Here is a 16402-nt window from a genome sequence, read left to right as displayed (position 1 = left end):
CATCCAACCCTTTAATCCGAGTGTAACCTCAGTTTAGCTACCTGAGCTTCAGAAAGGGGAGGTGATTTAGGGTTTGGCCTGCTGTACCCTAGAGCTAACTGTCCATCAATCCTTTTGTTGAAAAGCTAGTGGTTTTTCAACCAACATACTGTGCCTCTTCCTTCCTATATAAAAGCCTTCATGTGGTGCACTAGAAGGCACTTAACCTATTGAGTCCCTCCCATGTGTGAACTTCCACTATTCCAAACACAGCTTGGATAGCTGGACAGACAATTAAGATGATACTGTTCTAGTTTTAAAGGATTTACAATCAAAGCCAAGAGCACGTGGACAAAGAATAGGGGATAGAAGGCAACAAACAGAAAGAGACTGAACTTCTTTATAGTTCCACATATGGGGGAAAATGACTCTGTAGGGAAGACTGGCTTAGAGAGTCTTGAAAAATGTATTGCCTGGAGGCCTTTGAAGAGGAGGTGGAATGGGAGAAGGACCCAAGGGAAACAGCTGGTTGTGTGGCTTGGGCAGAGAGGAAAGGAACTGCTTGTGAAAGTTTCACCATGAGCCAATGACGGAGGATGGAAGACTTGTTCTTTCAATACGCCATCAGCATTCAAACTGGAGAGCGCACCCATCAAGTACGGAATCTAGCAGAACCCCTCAGCAATGCAGCCTTATAGGCCAGTGTATGAACAGCTGAGAGTGATTTTAATTCCAAAAGAGGGAACCTTATAGCAAGTTACACAGGGGGATGCTGTCACTCCAAAGATCAATGGTCCTGTAACTCCATCTGGAGAAGGTCTGGTTGCATGCCAGCACATTTTTTAGTTTGAAAGTTCTCACCCCACCCCTTCCCTGCAGACTGTCTTCTGCCTCACCTGAAGAAGCGCCCCACTATCTTCACTCAGTTTGTCATCATGTCTGAATTCCACTGTGATGGTTTTATCACAGTCCAGTCCTGCCAGCTCCACATCTGTTGTGTTGCTCATGTAGAAAGCGCCAAAGAAGTCAGTTGCTCGAATACCTAAAAGAAAAAAAGGACACTCAAAGGTGAACAAGCCACATTTTATAGCAGAGTAGTCTAGCAGGCAGCATTTGGGAAGGTGCGGCAGACCTTGTCTATCAGGGACACTAAGTTACCTTGAGATCTCTTGCTACAGCTTTTCATTCAGTTTTGCCATAATCCCATGAATTTTAGAGCTCTACAAGGGCAGAGTCCGCAGGCTAACCTTGGTATGTTCCAGGCTTTGCGTGTGTGTCTGACCCTTCCCACTCCCTTCATGTTTACTAGCCAGTTTATTAAGTCTAGGCAATGCAAATACCCACCCGTGCTTGTGCGCACCCTCATCACAGCATCAAATCCCACTTCCTTCTGGACATCTTTGCGCAAGTCATTCAGGAACCGCTCTTGGTCTGTCTCCAGCTAGAACACAAAGCACCAAGTCAGGCCTGACACACCAAAAAAATCTGAGTTGCTCTACAGGCTTCAACGCACATAGACCAAAGGTATCTCAAATCCTCCCTTCCCTTTCCCTTCCCCCCAAAGAGCCTTCTCACAGATTTCAACATCCCATTCCCCTAAAAGCTATGGGGGCCACTTCTTTCAAAAGCTTCTAGTGAGTAAAAAATATCAGACTAGGATTTTAAAAATCCTAGTCTGTATACATATTATTTCAAAGTGTGTGTAGGGAACCCCACTCCACACAAACTGCTGGTGACCACCGCACCAATGACTGTTAATGAGAGGGATTCAGAAAACCTTTACCACAGAATGCCACAGGGGATACACTAGGTAAGAGGAGCAGAACTCCGGCTAAGAGTTCCTGCAATTCACTGTGATGGAAACAGAAATCTTTGGCCACTGTACCCCACATATAGAGGATTACAGTCAGTTTCTGAAGTGCTGAATCCCTGGTATTATTTAATATGAGATTTTCAGGACATGACAGATTTAGGCCCAACTACAGACAAGTTTCATGATGTGAAGCCTGAGACATTGTATACAACACTCATTTCAGAGCACAACACTTGATCCAGCTCATCTTGACAAAAGAAGCCATTAAGTGTTTATTTGAAGACTTGCCAAAACCCTTTGAAGTTTCCCTCTTCCTTGAGAGCTGCCAGAATATGAACTCATTCCCTATTCCTCCTGTGCAGTTTTCCTTCCAGATTCTCCCCATCTCTCCCACAAACATTACATCCATTTGGAATGAACATCTATTATGAATGAAGCCTAATTTAGCCTCGTCAGTAAGCCTTAGACATACATTTTTACAATGCAGAAACTTCAACGCTCATCTTAAACTGCAGAGCATTCTGATGTTTTAACTTAAAAGCAAAGCTTTCTCCATCTGGTAATTTAAGGAAGATAGCATTCCAACTTGTGCTAGTTCAGGTAAGTGTCTCTATGCAGCCAGCACTGCTGGGAGGTTCTGCCCTGTAGGCAATACACTGGGATGACTGTTATAGGGCTGATAATGGTCTTCACTTTTTATTGGCCTTTTCTTATAGTTAAGAAATGATATAGCACAGGTTTATTTTTGCCCTTGGTACAAATAAGTCAGAAATATAAAGCAAACAAAACAACGTAAATTATAATCTTGAGATTCAAGTATAAGCTAAGATCCTCACTAATGGCCCATATCCCATGAAAGAAAACAGACAACTAAGTGATGAGTTTTGTTCACCTGTATAGAACATGTGCTAGCCTGATCCAAGAAAGCACTTACCTGGAAATAGGCGTACTTATAAATGGAGCCACCTGTCTGGTAAGGAACCACTCCCAGTGTTGCCAAATCCAAATACTGGTTTGGAAAAAGGAACAGATCTACACAGCAGCCCTGGGCCACACAGTCCTTGGCCAAGTTGCTGTAGAAGCTCGTCTGAGGCTGAAACAAAGTCTAGGGAAGACAGAGTACAGAGATTGAAAGGGAGTGGGAAAAAAAAGGAATGAGAGACCAATGTAACTGCTACAGACAACATACATATTTCTTCAGGGCATTAAGGTATGTGAGGCACCTTCCCACCTAGGATTAAATAGATACTAGGTGTAAGCCTTCTACAGTGACGGTGCAGAGCTTCTTAGTAATACAATTATTCCCCCCCCCCTTGGGTTCTGGATTCTAATACTACCCACTTGTGTCTCCAACACAGAAGTGTTTTCTGTCCTTATAGTTAACACATACTCCGTTCCATATGGCAACCCAAGGGGAACAGGGCAGCCATTAGATAGAAGATTTTCAGTTAGCTGCTATGGAGACTTTACATCTCTTCTTGATTCCTTCTAGGTTACCACAGAGCAATACAAACTCTCTTCTAAGCAACACATCAATTGTTACCTTTTCCTTATCTGTGTTGATTAGCTTCCTGTCATCTCTGTTCTTCAGCTTCCCTGGGGCCTCTGCAATGGGCAGTGAGGTGTGAAAGATGAAGAGCTTGCCAGCACACTCTGCCGCCTACAGGGGAGGGGATGAAATTGCTTAGGTGAGAAAGAGCTGATGAGGGACAGTGGGTTTCTCAAGAAGAATATCTCTGGGACTATATTAAATGCCTATATCATTACTGTCTGGTTCCTCTATACTAGTTAGGTACTTAATCCTTCACTGATGTGACCAAGCAGTTCATGAGCCTACCTGTCTGAGATTAATAGCTCCCATGTTCTGTGGGTGAAACAGAAGTACAGTCATAAGGAATGCAGTGGATTTTGGAAACAGCTTCCTCAGCTTATTATTTTTGAATCACTATCCCATGCCTGAGATCTTTTTAATGGTTAAACTGCCAGCAGGTAAATCCCCCAGTCCTTAGATACCCTATGAGCGGGATACTGAATGGCTTATCTTTGCTTTTCCTCTCAGTGTAAGTGAATATGGATCACAATTCTCATGAACAGGTATCAGCAGTGTTTTCTAGGGAACTCACATGATTAGCCAATGGATCAACACATACAGGTTTGAGCTGGGTCAGGTATTGGGATGGGAAATCTTCAGAAATGGTCTAGGTGCTTTGCAAAAGTGATGCTGGCAAGTTAGTGGTGGTGTCCTCTCTTAATCAGAACTAAAGCAACTGCCAGAGCAATTTTTCAGAGGAGACAGAAAACCAAGGTCCTAAACCACTTCCAAGTTCTGATGGCACTTTTTGTAACAATGTGCATATCAACCCCAGGGACCTGACTGAATGTCATCTCAGGCAATTATTCTGAACTACAGTTAGTCCTGCGCAGTTTCAGTTGCGCAGGGTATTCTTCACTTTCTATCCTAAACAATTAATTGAGCAGGTTAAAGAGCTGCTAACTTGAACCACACAGGTGCCTGCCTTTCAGTGGTGGGTTAAGCATTCCCCAGCGACTGAATACACACCCGAGGGGAGCAACAACCTCATTTACGAACAGCTCTGATATTCTCTGAACAGAGGTGCTTCCCCTATAAAAACAGAACTTAACAGAATGAACCAACTCCCCACAACAGCATGTCAACAAACCTTCAGTGCCTCCATTCCTGCCTGAATCACTGGGGCAAAGACAGTTTCTGTTTCTCTTGTGTCCGCAAACATTTCTGGGATCTGGTCCAGCAAACTGCCAGGAAAGAGGGAAAAGGAGATCATCAAAAGGGATTCAAAGCTCACCTTCTAAATCTGCAGCTGGTGACCTTTGGGCCTGAGGTGCATTGTAAATAGTGATTACTAATCCTTCTCTAACCTGCATGCTATTGAGTTTCTTTAAAAAATTGATCTTTAGTCATCTCTCCATCCACTTCCTCTGGCTGCATTTGTCTCCTCAGTGCACATTCTATGGCCCCAACTGATGCTTCTTCTAATAACTTCTTCTTCTCCTTCAAAGTTATGATCTGAGCTTCCTCTTCTTTGTCCCTCAGGAACATCACAGGCAAGACAGTGAGCAAACTAGTTTCTAGCTTAAAGGGTCTATGGTCTTCTGTTCATTCCCCTTCAGTTGCTTCACTGTGCTGCTTTCTAAATTTCTGAGTAATAAGAGTAAGTCCCTGTCCCACTCAGTCCAGCCAAACAGCGCCCATCAAGTACTCAAAGCTTATTAGTTTTATGTAAGCCACTCACTCATCTTTCCCCACAGAATCAATTTAGTCAGCACAGTCACTTCAACTCTCAGCTACAAAGCAGTAACCTCAGATAAACTGACTTTGTGAACTCCGTTATGATCGCCTGCTCTCAGTGACACAGTCTAACAGATTTTTCTCTAAAGAAGCCTCTCTTAAGGTCCCATTTTGCAGCCTCCTGCCAGTTCAGTCACAGTTCTAGTGGAGCAAGCTCAGACAACCCCGAAAATGAAGTGAAGTACAGCTGTATTCCAAGGTGTGCATCAGTTGCCGGTATATCATGTGCTGATTATTGTCTTTCAGCATTTTCTAACAAACTGGCGCATATAAAACTTTGTAGAGGCTATTAGAGTTGCAGCATCCTGGCAACGTAAGGATACCCCCAATCACAGTGCACCTCCCTGTTCTTGCCAGCTCCATTGTGGGCATACTTAATATTAAGTCATACCTAAACACTATTAAATGTATGATTCAGAAATACTATAGCCAAGAATTGTACAACTGGGCATTATCAGAGTTGGATCCTATTTCAACACAGCATGGGTCCATTTGACAAGCCATTTACTGCACATTTCTACCCCAGTTCCTTGTTACCTGACAATAACTGTCCTGGACTCGTTCACGTTCACCAGGAAGCCATCAAGCAGCGGCACAAACATATCAGCTACGTCCGACACAACCATCATTTGTGGCTGTGCCAATGAGCTCTTCACATTATAGAAGTGCAACACTTTGTTGTAAGTGACAAAGCCCACCCGAATGGCTGACTCTTCCATGTTGCCTTCCCTGTAAAATAAAGGACACTTACTGCATCACAGGGGTCATTGAAAACACAACTGCTGCAATATTCTGAATCAAATAGAACAAACCAGGACCAGAGAATGGATAACTGTACCATCGTTCCTAGTGGACAGGTATCCACAACCGGTACTAAGTGGCTCCTTTGTTGGGCACAGACTGAATGGCCTTGAAGGCAACCACCCTCAATGCCATCCCTTCAGGACAGGGCTGAGTCACACTGCTGGGCCAGGATACGGAGGCTTGCAATGCCACTTGCCAGGCTCATGCATGCTGTCAACCTTCACTTTTCACCAGCAGTAAAAGCATTCTAAAGGGAGCATCCCCTCTGAAAAGGCATAGAGGGGTGGCGGCTTTGCTGAGGTTACTGGCTGCAACAGTACAGAACAAAGGAGCTAGTTACCTGGGCAGGTAATCCAGGAGTGACTTCAACTCTTCACAGATCAGCCTCACCAAGCCACTCTTTACAGCATTGTAAGACACATCAATCATGAAAATGAAAGCAGGTGGGTTGGGAAACTTGTTATTCTGTGGGAAGAGGGAAAGAAAAACATTACACCATGCTTAAGAGGAGATCATACAAAGGCTCTGCTACTCAGACAAATTGTCATCTTTAAAACCACAGTGACCTCTATTTAGTAATCAGTCAAGAGCAGAAACTAAGATACTGGCATTTAATTTGCTTCTCCACTCCCACCCAATTAATTTAAAGTATGTCTGAATTCTAGCATCTGACACATCATAATCATGCATGGAAGAGCTCTAATGTCAAGCCCTGGAAGGAATGTAGCGTCACTGAGCAACTGAGCAGAAAGACCAGGATTGGTATAAAGGAAGCTCCTATTTACATGGACCAGGCCTGATGGAGCGGGCAGCAGGCAGGCAGGATTTCCCAGAACTCTCATGCTCTAGAAGGCTTTGGAAGCTAGTCTCTTGCACTGGGAACGAAGACCTTCCTCCCACAGAGCTGGGAGTCCTTATTTCTCAGAGCACTGATTCTGCTTTGAAGAGGCACTTCCTTTCTTTGCAGTCTACAATCAGAATGGAAAGTGAAGCACAGGACAAAAGGACCACTGTAGCAACAGGGTAGTGAATGCCTCACTACTGGCATAAATGGAATTTTAAGCTATTAGAAGAGAATGGAGACACAGATTCCTTCCAGGGAGGAAGGGAAGGGAAGGGAAGAAGGAGAAAGAGAGAAAGGACTTTAAGAGGGTGGCAGAACTGGTGGCAAGAATCAGAGAGGAATATGGAGAACAGAGATGCAAGGAGGATGGGATAGAATTAAGCTGGGAAAGAGTGTGGGGAAGGCCTTCTACCCCACGATCCCAGTCAGCTGTTTTGTCTGAAATGTGGAGATGTGTTTGAAGGCTGTGTTGCCAGCTCTCAGTAAAATCAAAAATATGGTCATGGTCACTAAAAAGCTGCAACATTTAGAAAACTATTTTCCTATCCTTTTCAGCAAACAGATGAGTATTTTTAAAATAGAACTCATACAAAAAAAAGTATCTGAAAAATTAGGATACTGTTTAAACTGACAAATGCGTAGAATCTGAAGCAGGTGAGTTTTCCAGACTATTCCAGTGTTTCAAATATGTGATCAGATTTACTGGACTTGTCTCTTTGAAACCCTTTTTACAAAGTGCAATTACTGCCAGTAACTGCTGTAGGGGCTTGCTCTATCGCATTAGTTCCCATCTCTACCTGCTCAATTCCCGATGACTATCAGGCAACAGAAACTTGTCTTCTCTAGCAGATGGCAAGCAACATGCAGCTGCCACTGTGGAGAGATTGCTTGTACTTTCCTAGATATGGTTTTAGTTACTGGTAACAATTACTGATATTATGGGATGTGCGATCTGACTTGCTTTCCACTGTAAAGTAAGTATGTAAAATCTAACCTGCTTCAGATGTATAAGGAAATGCCATCAATGGACTTTACCAGCTAGAAAGTCAATCCAGCTGATTCAGCCTCCGCTTAGTTTCTCAAAGGAAATGGGATTTATTTAACATCATAGCACTGCACTAACTGTACATTATTGTACCTTACAGTAGCTGACTGTTGCCAAAAACTCATAGGAGCCCAAAGATAATTCAGGTCGATCATAGAAATCCACTCTCTTGCCGGTATGATCCAAATGCTGGAAGTAGTGAGGAGGCACTAGGGACAAAGACATCAAATTTTACAGACACACAATTTGTCTACAACAGTTAATACTTTGATTGTCAAGAGACAGAAAAAATGGTGACAGCTGCAGTCGGTGTTCAACTACACCAAAGGAAAGCTGGTCAAGTGCTTTGCACTAGTGTGCACATGACCATGACTGGGGAATCTTTACTGGCGGTCCAGGAGCAGCATTAACAGACTCAAGAGCTATGCTCAGTCAGAAATGTCACTACAAAACAGCACCTTGTAACAGAATCTGGGTTACTTCAGAGGATTTCCCCCAAATAAAAGATTGAGTTAAAGGTAAAAGGGGTGCTGACATCAAGTGATTGAAAGAGGACTTTGAGATAAGTTAGAGGTTTAGTGCTCACTGAAGCAGTTAAGGCTCACCAACAGGCTGAGTTCATTTACCATGTGCATCTCCATAAGAGGGGAGACAGCCCCACCTTGCTGCACATACAGCCTCAGAGTGCAAAGTCTGCTACAGCAATGCTGCTAGCATGAGAAGGGCAGCTGTTATGATGGGCCGGCACCATTATGGGCAAAGCACTGCTTGTGAAGCAGTCTGCCTAGCCTTTGCTACTCACAGTGTGCCACAAAGGCTGCAACATACATGCAGGGCTAATTGAGCTGCAAATTAAAAAGTTCAGATGCACATCTGTGCCCAAATGCACTTTGGAAGCAGTTGAGCAGGTACCTAATGTGTGTTTGAGGTGGCATATGAGAAGAAAGGAGGTCTCTCCTAACAGACATTAGCTGCAGAATTGTGGAAAGCTCTCTTTTCTTAAGATTCACATGTAAGACACTCCCCTGCACTATTCCTACGGTGACCAGGACAGTGTGTGCAGCATGCAGGACAGAGGTACCTAGCCAAATGGCTGCAGATAATGGAATTTCTTTTTTCTATTTTTATTTAAAAACTATATTGAGTATTTTGAGAATTTTAATGTAGGACAGTTCACTACTATCAGAAATAAAATTACAAAGACTGCCTAAGCAACCTTACTCTGCCCCTTTGAGCATAAGCATGACCACTATTTCTCAAATAATAAGACATGCAATTTGTTTTACAGCCTTAAATACATGTGTCGCATCTTGTAGTTCTATGCACTACTCTGTGCATGCTAGAGTTCATCTAAGTCATTTATATGAGAAGTACACAGTAAATTATACACAATATACTCCAGGTTAAATGGTATCAATTTAGAGTAACAGTGAAGATTAAATAGCTTATATAGGCCATTGCCATTTACAGCTGTTAATTGCCTCGCCACTGAATGGCACTTAAGTAGGCTGCAGTGTTGGTTGAAAAGAAGCTACAGTACATGCTGTTGACTAAATTGTTGAGAGAAGAACATTAATCTATTTAAGCGTAAGTCATAAGAATGTAAGAACGGCCATACTTGGTCAGACCAAAGGTCCATGTAGCCTGTCTTCCAATAGCGGCCAATGCCAGGTGCCCCGGAACGAACAGAACAGGTAATCATCAAGTGATCCATCCTGTCGCCCATTCCCCGCTTCTGGCAAACAGAGGCTAGGAACACCATCCCTGTCAATCCTGGCTAAGAGCCATTGATGGACCTATCCTCCTTGAATTTATCCAATTCTTTTTTGAAACCTGTTATAGTCTTGGCCTTTACAACGTCATCTGGCAAAGAGTTCCACAGGTTGTCAAAAGCATTCTGGACAATGGAAACAGAGTAAGTAAACAAACTAACAAACATAAGATACTATGTGTGTGTTCAATGATGAGAAATGTATATTCTAGTTTGAGAAATAGTAGGCGATCAGTATTGTAAAGCAAACACACAAAGGGTATGGTTCAATTCACTTGTGCAATCTTAACTTTAGCATTTCAGACTTGAGTACTTAACTGTGTGCCTCAATGTACTTTTTATGGAATATTTTGAAGAGTAAAGAATTGCAGCGCAGAAGCCAACAAACTGTGCTCTACGGTTTTCTATGCCATGAAGACACCTCTAATGAAATTATTTCTTTGCACCTCCTTGAAACGTCTTTCAGATTCTAGAAAGGCGGCTTACCCTCAGTGACACAGCTGCAGAAGCAACACTGGAATCTCCTTCCACCCTCAATGAACTGCATAAAAGGACACATGTAGGCCTTGCACCGATTGCACCGGATAGGACCAGGTTCTCCATGGTCTACCAAATAGGGAGGAACCTGAGGATAAAAAAAAGACAGGTCACACAGTGGTGGGAGGGGAAGTGTATATAGCCATCAGAGCTTGAAATGTCCTCCTGGTAGACTATGCAGGCCGTAGCATTTTAACAGTTGTGGAGTCCAAGAGTTCGGAATACATTTCATAAATGCCTTATTGTCTCAAGCTCCTAGTGCAGGAGCTCTTCAGTGGGTTGCAGTTGTTAACAGTCAGAAGAATGCAGCGAATAGCAGAAGTGGAGAAAGTTTAAGTGCAGGAAACATTTTCTTAGATGCTTTTGTGCAATTGTGGGAATTAATTTTGTATACCCAGATTAGCTGACTTGTAAGTGTTTGGACTTTGGTCAGTGCTATTCAAAGATAACTTCTTTCCTCACCCCCAAGCTCATGTGCTGATATCTAACAGCCTGCCCTCTGCACTTTACCCCAATGCCCACAGCAGTAACATGACAAGCCTCTTTCTACACCAGCCCAGTAACAGTAAGATCAATTACATGAGACTCTCTCAAATGCCTTATTCCCATTTTCTCATAGAAAGTAACTCTAGGGAAACCCACTGCCAGAGACAGAAAGGCTTACAACTGCTAGAATTAATTCCACTCCCAAAGGTGTAAATATCAGCCACTTCACTTTATGAAGCACATTTAACCCCTTGAATTCTTTGCGAGAGACTGGGGGAAAATTCTGATTGTGCATCAAGCAACCAAATTTGAATTTAGCTGCTCAAGGACAAGAAAATATGGATGCCTTAATTTTCAGGCTGTAGTCTCATTATCTCAACTAAATTAAACTAAACTATTGTTGCTGCTGTGATTGTCTAACATATTTCGCTGCATTCTGCTTTGGACTACTGGGCCAAATGCACTTATTTTTCGTGAGACTATTACATACTCAGCTTTGTCCCACCTTTAATATAAAATTAAAATACCACTGCCACCACCAATCTGAGAGTCCGCACAGAGATCATTTCAAGTAAACAGTTAAATCAGTATATGTCAGGGATGACGTCCATCTGGTTTGAAACCTAGGTCCCGTCATGCTGAATAGCACTAGTTAAGGCCTCCCCTACTGCTGCATGCTCACTGTGGCTATGCCCACAAATCTTTTGTTCCTGGTTTCTCTTCAAGCCAGTAGAGAATTTCTTGACGGGGCTGGAAACATCTACATTTGGGCCATTCACTCATATCTGCATCAAATCCTGGAGCGTGCCTCGCTGCAGATGGGTGCATGGGCTTACTTTGATTAAGCGCAACGTATCCCAAAAGGCATGTAGTCTAGTGGTTAAAAGTCTATGGCTTGGTCTATACTTTAAATTTAGATTGACGCAGGTACATTGCTCAGCAGTGTAAAAAATGCAAACTCCTGAGCATAGGCACCAACTCCATGGGAGTTTCAGGGCTGGAGCACCCATGGAAAAATAGTAGGTGCTCAGCACCCACCAGCCATAGCTGTTTGGCAGCACTGCGAGGGGTTTGAGGGAGGGCGGAAAGCAGAGAGCGGGAGACTGTGGGGAAGGGGGTGGAGTGAGAGCAGGGCCTTGGGGCACAGCAGGGGTTCAGCACTCCCAGGCAACAATAAAAGTCAGCACCTATGCCCCTGAGTACCAGGGCTATGCTGACCTAATCCCCACTGTAGACATGGCTAGGTTGACAGAAGAATGGTGAACCCCTGTTCAGGGAAGTGGGATACCTAGTAACAGAAAAACGCCATTCATCCCTGTAGGATGCATCTACACTATGGCACTATAACAGCATAGCACAGCACTGGAGCTGTACAGCTGCAGCACCCGTAGTGTAGACAAGCCTTCTTAAACATGTATGTGCATCATCATTGTTTATGGATTTAGTAGTATTTAAATGTAATACTAAAAACAGCCACTGATGTATGGCTCTCTCCTTTTCCTCCTCATTCATTACCTGTGTAAAGTGGTCTAGAGACAGTGCCAGTTTGTACATTGTAACAACAGGCAAATTGTATCACACTACTGTGTGAACTCAAAACACTGAAGCCATGCGATAAGTGGTTGCTGTTGCCTCATGAATCTGACATCCATATGCTCAACAGCAACTTCAAGCACAGATGTGATTTTTCTGTGGCTGAGGCTTTAAACAGACAGACATTTTTTACCCATTACAATGTGCCACCTTATTCCAAAGGATATGTTTTCTGACATAAGGGCCAGGATTGTCCTTCACTGCTTTGAGTTCCTGCATAGTGCTTTTCAGCTTTTCAAAACCTCAAACAGTAAGATTCCATCCTAGAAAAGTTAGGGACTCCAGTCACAGTGTATTTGTGAGCAATTCTATTTCATAATGCACCCATAAATCTGCATATCTCTATGAATGTTCTTAATTCAAGCTGTAGTCTGATAATTTTTAATCACTGCTTTCGATGCTCATATGCAAAGAAAACATTCTTGAATTACACACATTGATAAGCATCCTATCTTTTTTAAAGCCAAGCCAGAGTAGACAGTGTAGCAACTTTCAGAGATTAGCAAATTTAGCCACAGTGGGACAGTCTGATTTCATTAAGAGAACACTTGCAAGCTACAGGCTGCATTCATAGTTCAAAGTGCATCTCACAACTAGAAGTATCCACTGCTTGACTTTCTGGCCTTTAAATTATGCAACTATAGCTGAAAGTCAGACCTCCTCTCTCCAATCACGGATCACAGCCTTAACCGACAGCATACCCTCTTGGACTGGTGGTTGAACTCTGCCCTTTCCCGTCCCCCTTCATCCCCTTAAACAGCTCAGTTCTACTGCTTTACTCAGCCCATTCTCCTCCCCATATCTACATAGTTCTCTAGGCTATACTTCCATTCAGCCCCTCCAACCACCCTCCCTTCTGAAAGTTCAACACTGCTTGTGTCCCGATATCACTCAGCCCACCCACTGCTTCCTCTGGTGGCCTTGTCCAGCAGCCAAGAAATCCAGCGTTTTCTTTGGGCACACAACACTTTGTCCTGTCTTAGGCTTCTGGGCAATTGGGTTCTTCTCAGACTGTGTACTACCAGAAAAAAAGCACACCCCACAGAGCTAAGGAGTGCTCCGAGTGCTGTAAAACACACAAAACATACACTATTGCACACCACACACGACTCATTCCTCGAGGATGCAGAGTGCAATAGTTATTTCCTGGCTGCACAGAGGTGGGAGATCACTGTGCAGCTCCTCCCTGGGACATGGGCTCGGCAATGAGGCTGCACCCAACCCTGTCACAGCGCAAGGACCGGGCCTGCCCCAGAAACACAGCAGGGCCCTGCCTCTCCATGCCAGCTGCACCAGATATGGGACAGGCAGGCTCACCAAGGCAGGATCCAAGTGCAGAGGGGCTTAGTGAGGGGCGGGGGGAAACCAGGTGTGGGTTGAGAGGGTTGTGTGTGGGGCAATCTGAGTGTGGGCAGCTCAGTGGGGTATCCGGGGGGGAAGAAAGTTTGGATGCACAGGGGCTTGTTGGGGGGTTTTGGTTGCAACGGTAATGGGACTCTGTAGGGGGGGTCCAGGTGAAGGTGGTTGGGGCTCAGCGGGGGTGGGGGAGGGGGAACTGGGGGTGGGGCAGATAGAGCTTGGCAGGAGGGTCTGGGTGTGGGGAGCTCAGCGGGGGTGGGAGGGATAGAGCTCAGCACGGGGGATCAGGATGTGGGGAGCTCAGTGGGGGGATCGGGTCTCAGTGGGGTGCGGATCCAGGTGCAGCTGGTTGGGGCTCGGTAGGGTGAGGATCCAGGTGGAGGTGGCTCATTGGGGTAGTGCAGGGGGAGTGGGGCTTGTCATGGGGGGTTCTGGGTGTGGGAGGGGTGAGGCTCAGGGTATGAGGGGGTCGGGATGCATGGGGGTTGGGAGGATGAGAGAGCAGCTCCCTGTACAGTGATCCCTTCCCCCTGCAGTTGAGGAGCAATGTGTGGAGGAAGCATGCACAGGGAGCACAGTTCTACAGCCAGGGGAGAAATCTGGGGGTGGGGCTGACAGCCCTGGATGCTGTGGAGGGGAAGAGGAAGTCGTACCCTCCCCAGCCCAGCCAGGACTAGCAGCTGTGCCCAGCGCAGGGTAGGAGGCACCAGGCAGGACTGGGAGAGACCCCGGCCCCTGCACCACAGTGATTTATATCTCTGCCAGCTGCCCTGGGCACCCGAAACATGCTGGTAGGGAGGGTCATATGACTGGTCTTGTGGCTTCCCTTTCCTTCCCCATCACAAAGTCATTTTTCTGCAGGGAAGCAAAGAAATCCGCCGGGGACATAAATTCTGTGCATGCACAGTGATGCAGAATTTGCCCAGCAGTAAATATTATTGCAGTGGTCAAATTCTTCAGTTCTTTCATAGAACATAGCATAGCCCACTCATGCCTAACAATTACTTGACACTGTACATTTGTTGAGAACTGATGCTTGCTTAGTCTTCACCCTCTAAACTCTCCTTTCACAAAAATGTAGATTATCTGGCTCCCATAGACAGACATATACTGAAGAAACATGCTGCCAGGAGTTCAGAGTCTCTTAACTGCAGATCCAGGATGTTGCTCTCACCTCATCTGTGGGTAGCGTAGCCAGTGGTTTTATGACAGCAGCTAGGGGAACCTGGGATTGTTTGGCCATGTCTGAGGTGCAAGGAATATTGTAAGATGTGCATCTTATGTAGCGGGGGCTTGTGTTACCTGGAGGGGAGAACAGAGATACAGATCTTTAACAAAGGTTATAGTTCTATATTAATTTAAGTATCATGGGCAACATGTGAAGTCATAATGCAGGCTTTCCAGCTCTAAGGTTTGTAGAAATTCCATTTTTAATGCAAACAGCCTCTATGTCCGGCAGTACAGAAAAAGTGACAACTGCAGAATTGGATTCTATAGCTTACAAGGGAATTTATACACTTTTGAAAATGTGGGAGTGATAGTCAGACATAACGCAGACAGATATAGGGAAATCTTTCCCCTCCTCACCCAACCCCCAGATCAAGCAATGCCTCTCTTTCATGACATTAAACACCATAATTAAGGCTAAGATTTTGTCATGGTTATTTTTAGTAAAAGTCATGGACAGGTCACAGGCAAAAAACAAAAATTAATGGAAGTAGTGACCTATCTGTGACTTTTGCTGCTGTAGCTCCATGGTTCCCCCTCTGCCCATGGCAGCTGCAGGGTGACCATATTTCCCAAAGAGAAAATGGGACACCCCAGCCGCTCGCCCAAGGTGTCCCCCTCCCGTCGCTGGAACCCTGAGGAGGGCCCCCTCAGGAGTCTGTCACCTGTCACTGGAACTATGCAGGGGGCCCTGTCGCTTGTTGCTGCTGTCGCCGGAACCCACTGGGCCTCACTGGCTGTCAACTCCAGAGTCCTGCAGCCCCTGAGGCTGAAGCAGGGAATGTCATGGAGGTCTCTGGAAGTCACGGATTCCGTGACTTCCATGACCTCTGTGACATAAACGTAGCCTTAACCATAATGTATTTCTATTCCTAGACCTCTGTGTTCCCAATGCACCTCACTCCTGATGTGTAACACCCCTACTACTCCAGTATGGGTGCACCTCTCAGTTGTACCCATGAAACATAATTCGAGTGCTCCCACATGTCCGTTCCAACATGGCTTGTGCGTGCCCCAAGTACAGTTGCCAGAATTTTTTCCCTTTGTAATTCCCATTGGGTCAGCTTCAGCGCTCTCTGGTGCCATGTGCTTATAGTGTTGGTATAAAAGGTCCCGCCGACCACATGCCCCTTCAGTTCCTTCTTACCGCCTATGATGGTTGCTAGAACTTTCCATATTGCTCAGGTAATTTCTCCCAGTGTTTTTTTTCTTCTTTTCTAGTGCATATAGTTATTGTAGTTTACTTAATGAGTTCTGGACACCTCCACACTTGGCTGGAGAGACTTGTCCGCGCACCGGTACCAGGGTATGCCTCAGCCACCAGGCCTCAAGCCCTGCGCTTCCTGCGGCAAGTCTATATCCTTAAGTGACCCGTAGTGGAGCTGTCTCAAGTGCTTAGGGGAAGATCAGAAAGACTGCTGCCAGATCTGCAGGGACATTAGACCCTGCACCAAGAAAGACCAAGAGGCAAGGCTGAGGGTCCTCCTCATGGACACAGCCTTAAGACCAGCATTGGAGTCGCACTCAGACTTGGCACCAAGCACCTCAGTTTTGGTGCGGAGAGCTCTTCTCACTAGTTGAGAGTCCTGGCACCAATTCTCCTTCCTGGCACCTCA

The 16402-nt window shown here is 45.1% G+C and overlaps 1 protein-coding gene across 3 annotated transcripts in view; it reads right to left on the bottom strand.

Annotated features, from left to right (window-relative positions):
• Positions 1-16402, bottom strand: part of SEC24C (SEC24 homolog C, COPII component) — a 63446-nt gene that overhangs the window by 12420 nt on the left and 34624 nt on the right. For all 3 annotated transcript variants that reach the window (XM_073352859.2, XM_073352861.2, XM_073352862.2), the window contains 10 exons: positions 14734-14861; positions 10071-10209; positions 7907-8022; positions 6265-6389; positions 5658-5849; positions 4474-4567; positions 3336-3452; positions 2727-2897; positions 1324-1420; positions 876-1021 (listed from right to left, as the gene is read on the bottom strand). In XM_073352859.2, coding sequence (XP_073208960.1) covers positions 876-1021; positions 1324-1420; positions 2727-2897; positions 3336-3452; positions 4474-4567; positions 5658-5849; positions 6265-6389; positions 7907-8022; positions 10071-10209; positions 14734-14861 — 1325 coding nt within the window. The remainder of the gene's footprint in view (positions 1-875; positions 1022-1323; positions 1421-2726; positions 2898-3335; positions 3453-4473; positions 4568-5657; positions 5850-6264; positions 6390-7906; positions 8023-10070; positions 10210-14733; positions 14862-16402) is intronic.

Source organism: Lepidochelys kempii, chromosome 7 (genome assembly GCF_965140285.1).
Source record: "Lepidochelys kempii isolate rLepKem1 chromosome 7, rLepKem1.hap1, whole genome shotgun sequence".
NCBI lineage: Eukaryota > Metazoa > Chordata > Testudines > Cheloniidae > Lepidochelys > Lepidochelys kempii.
Note: the sequence above shows the minus strand (reverse complement) of the source record. Positions and strands in the feature narration are given on the sequence as shown.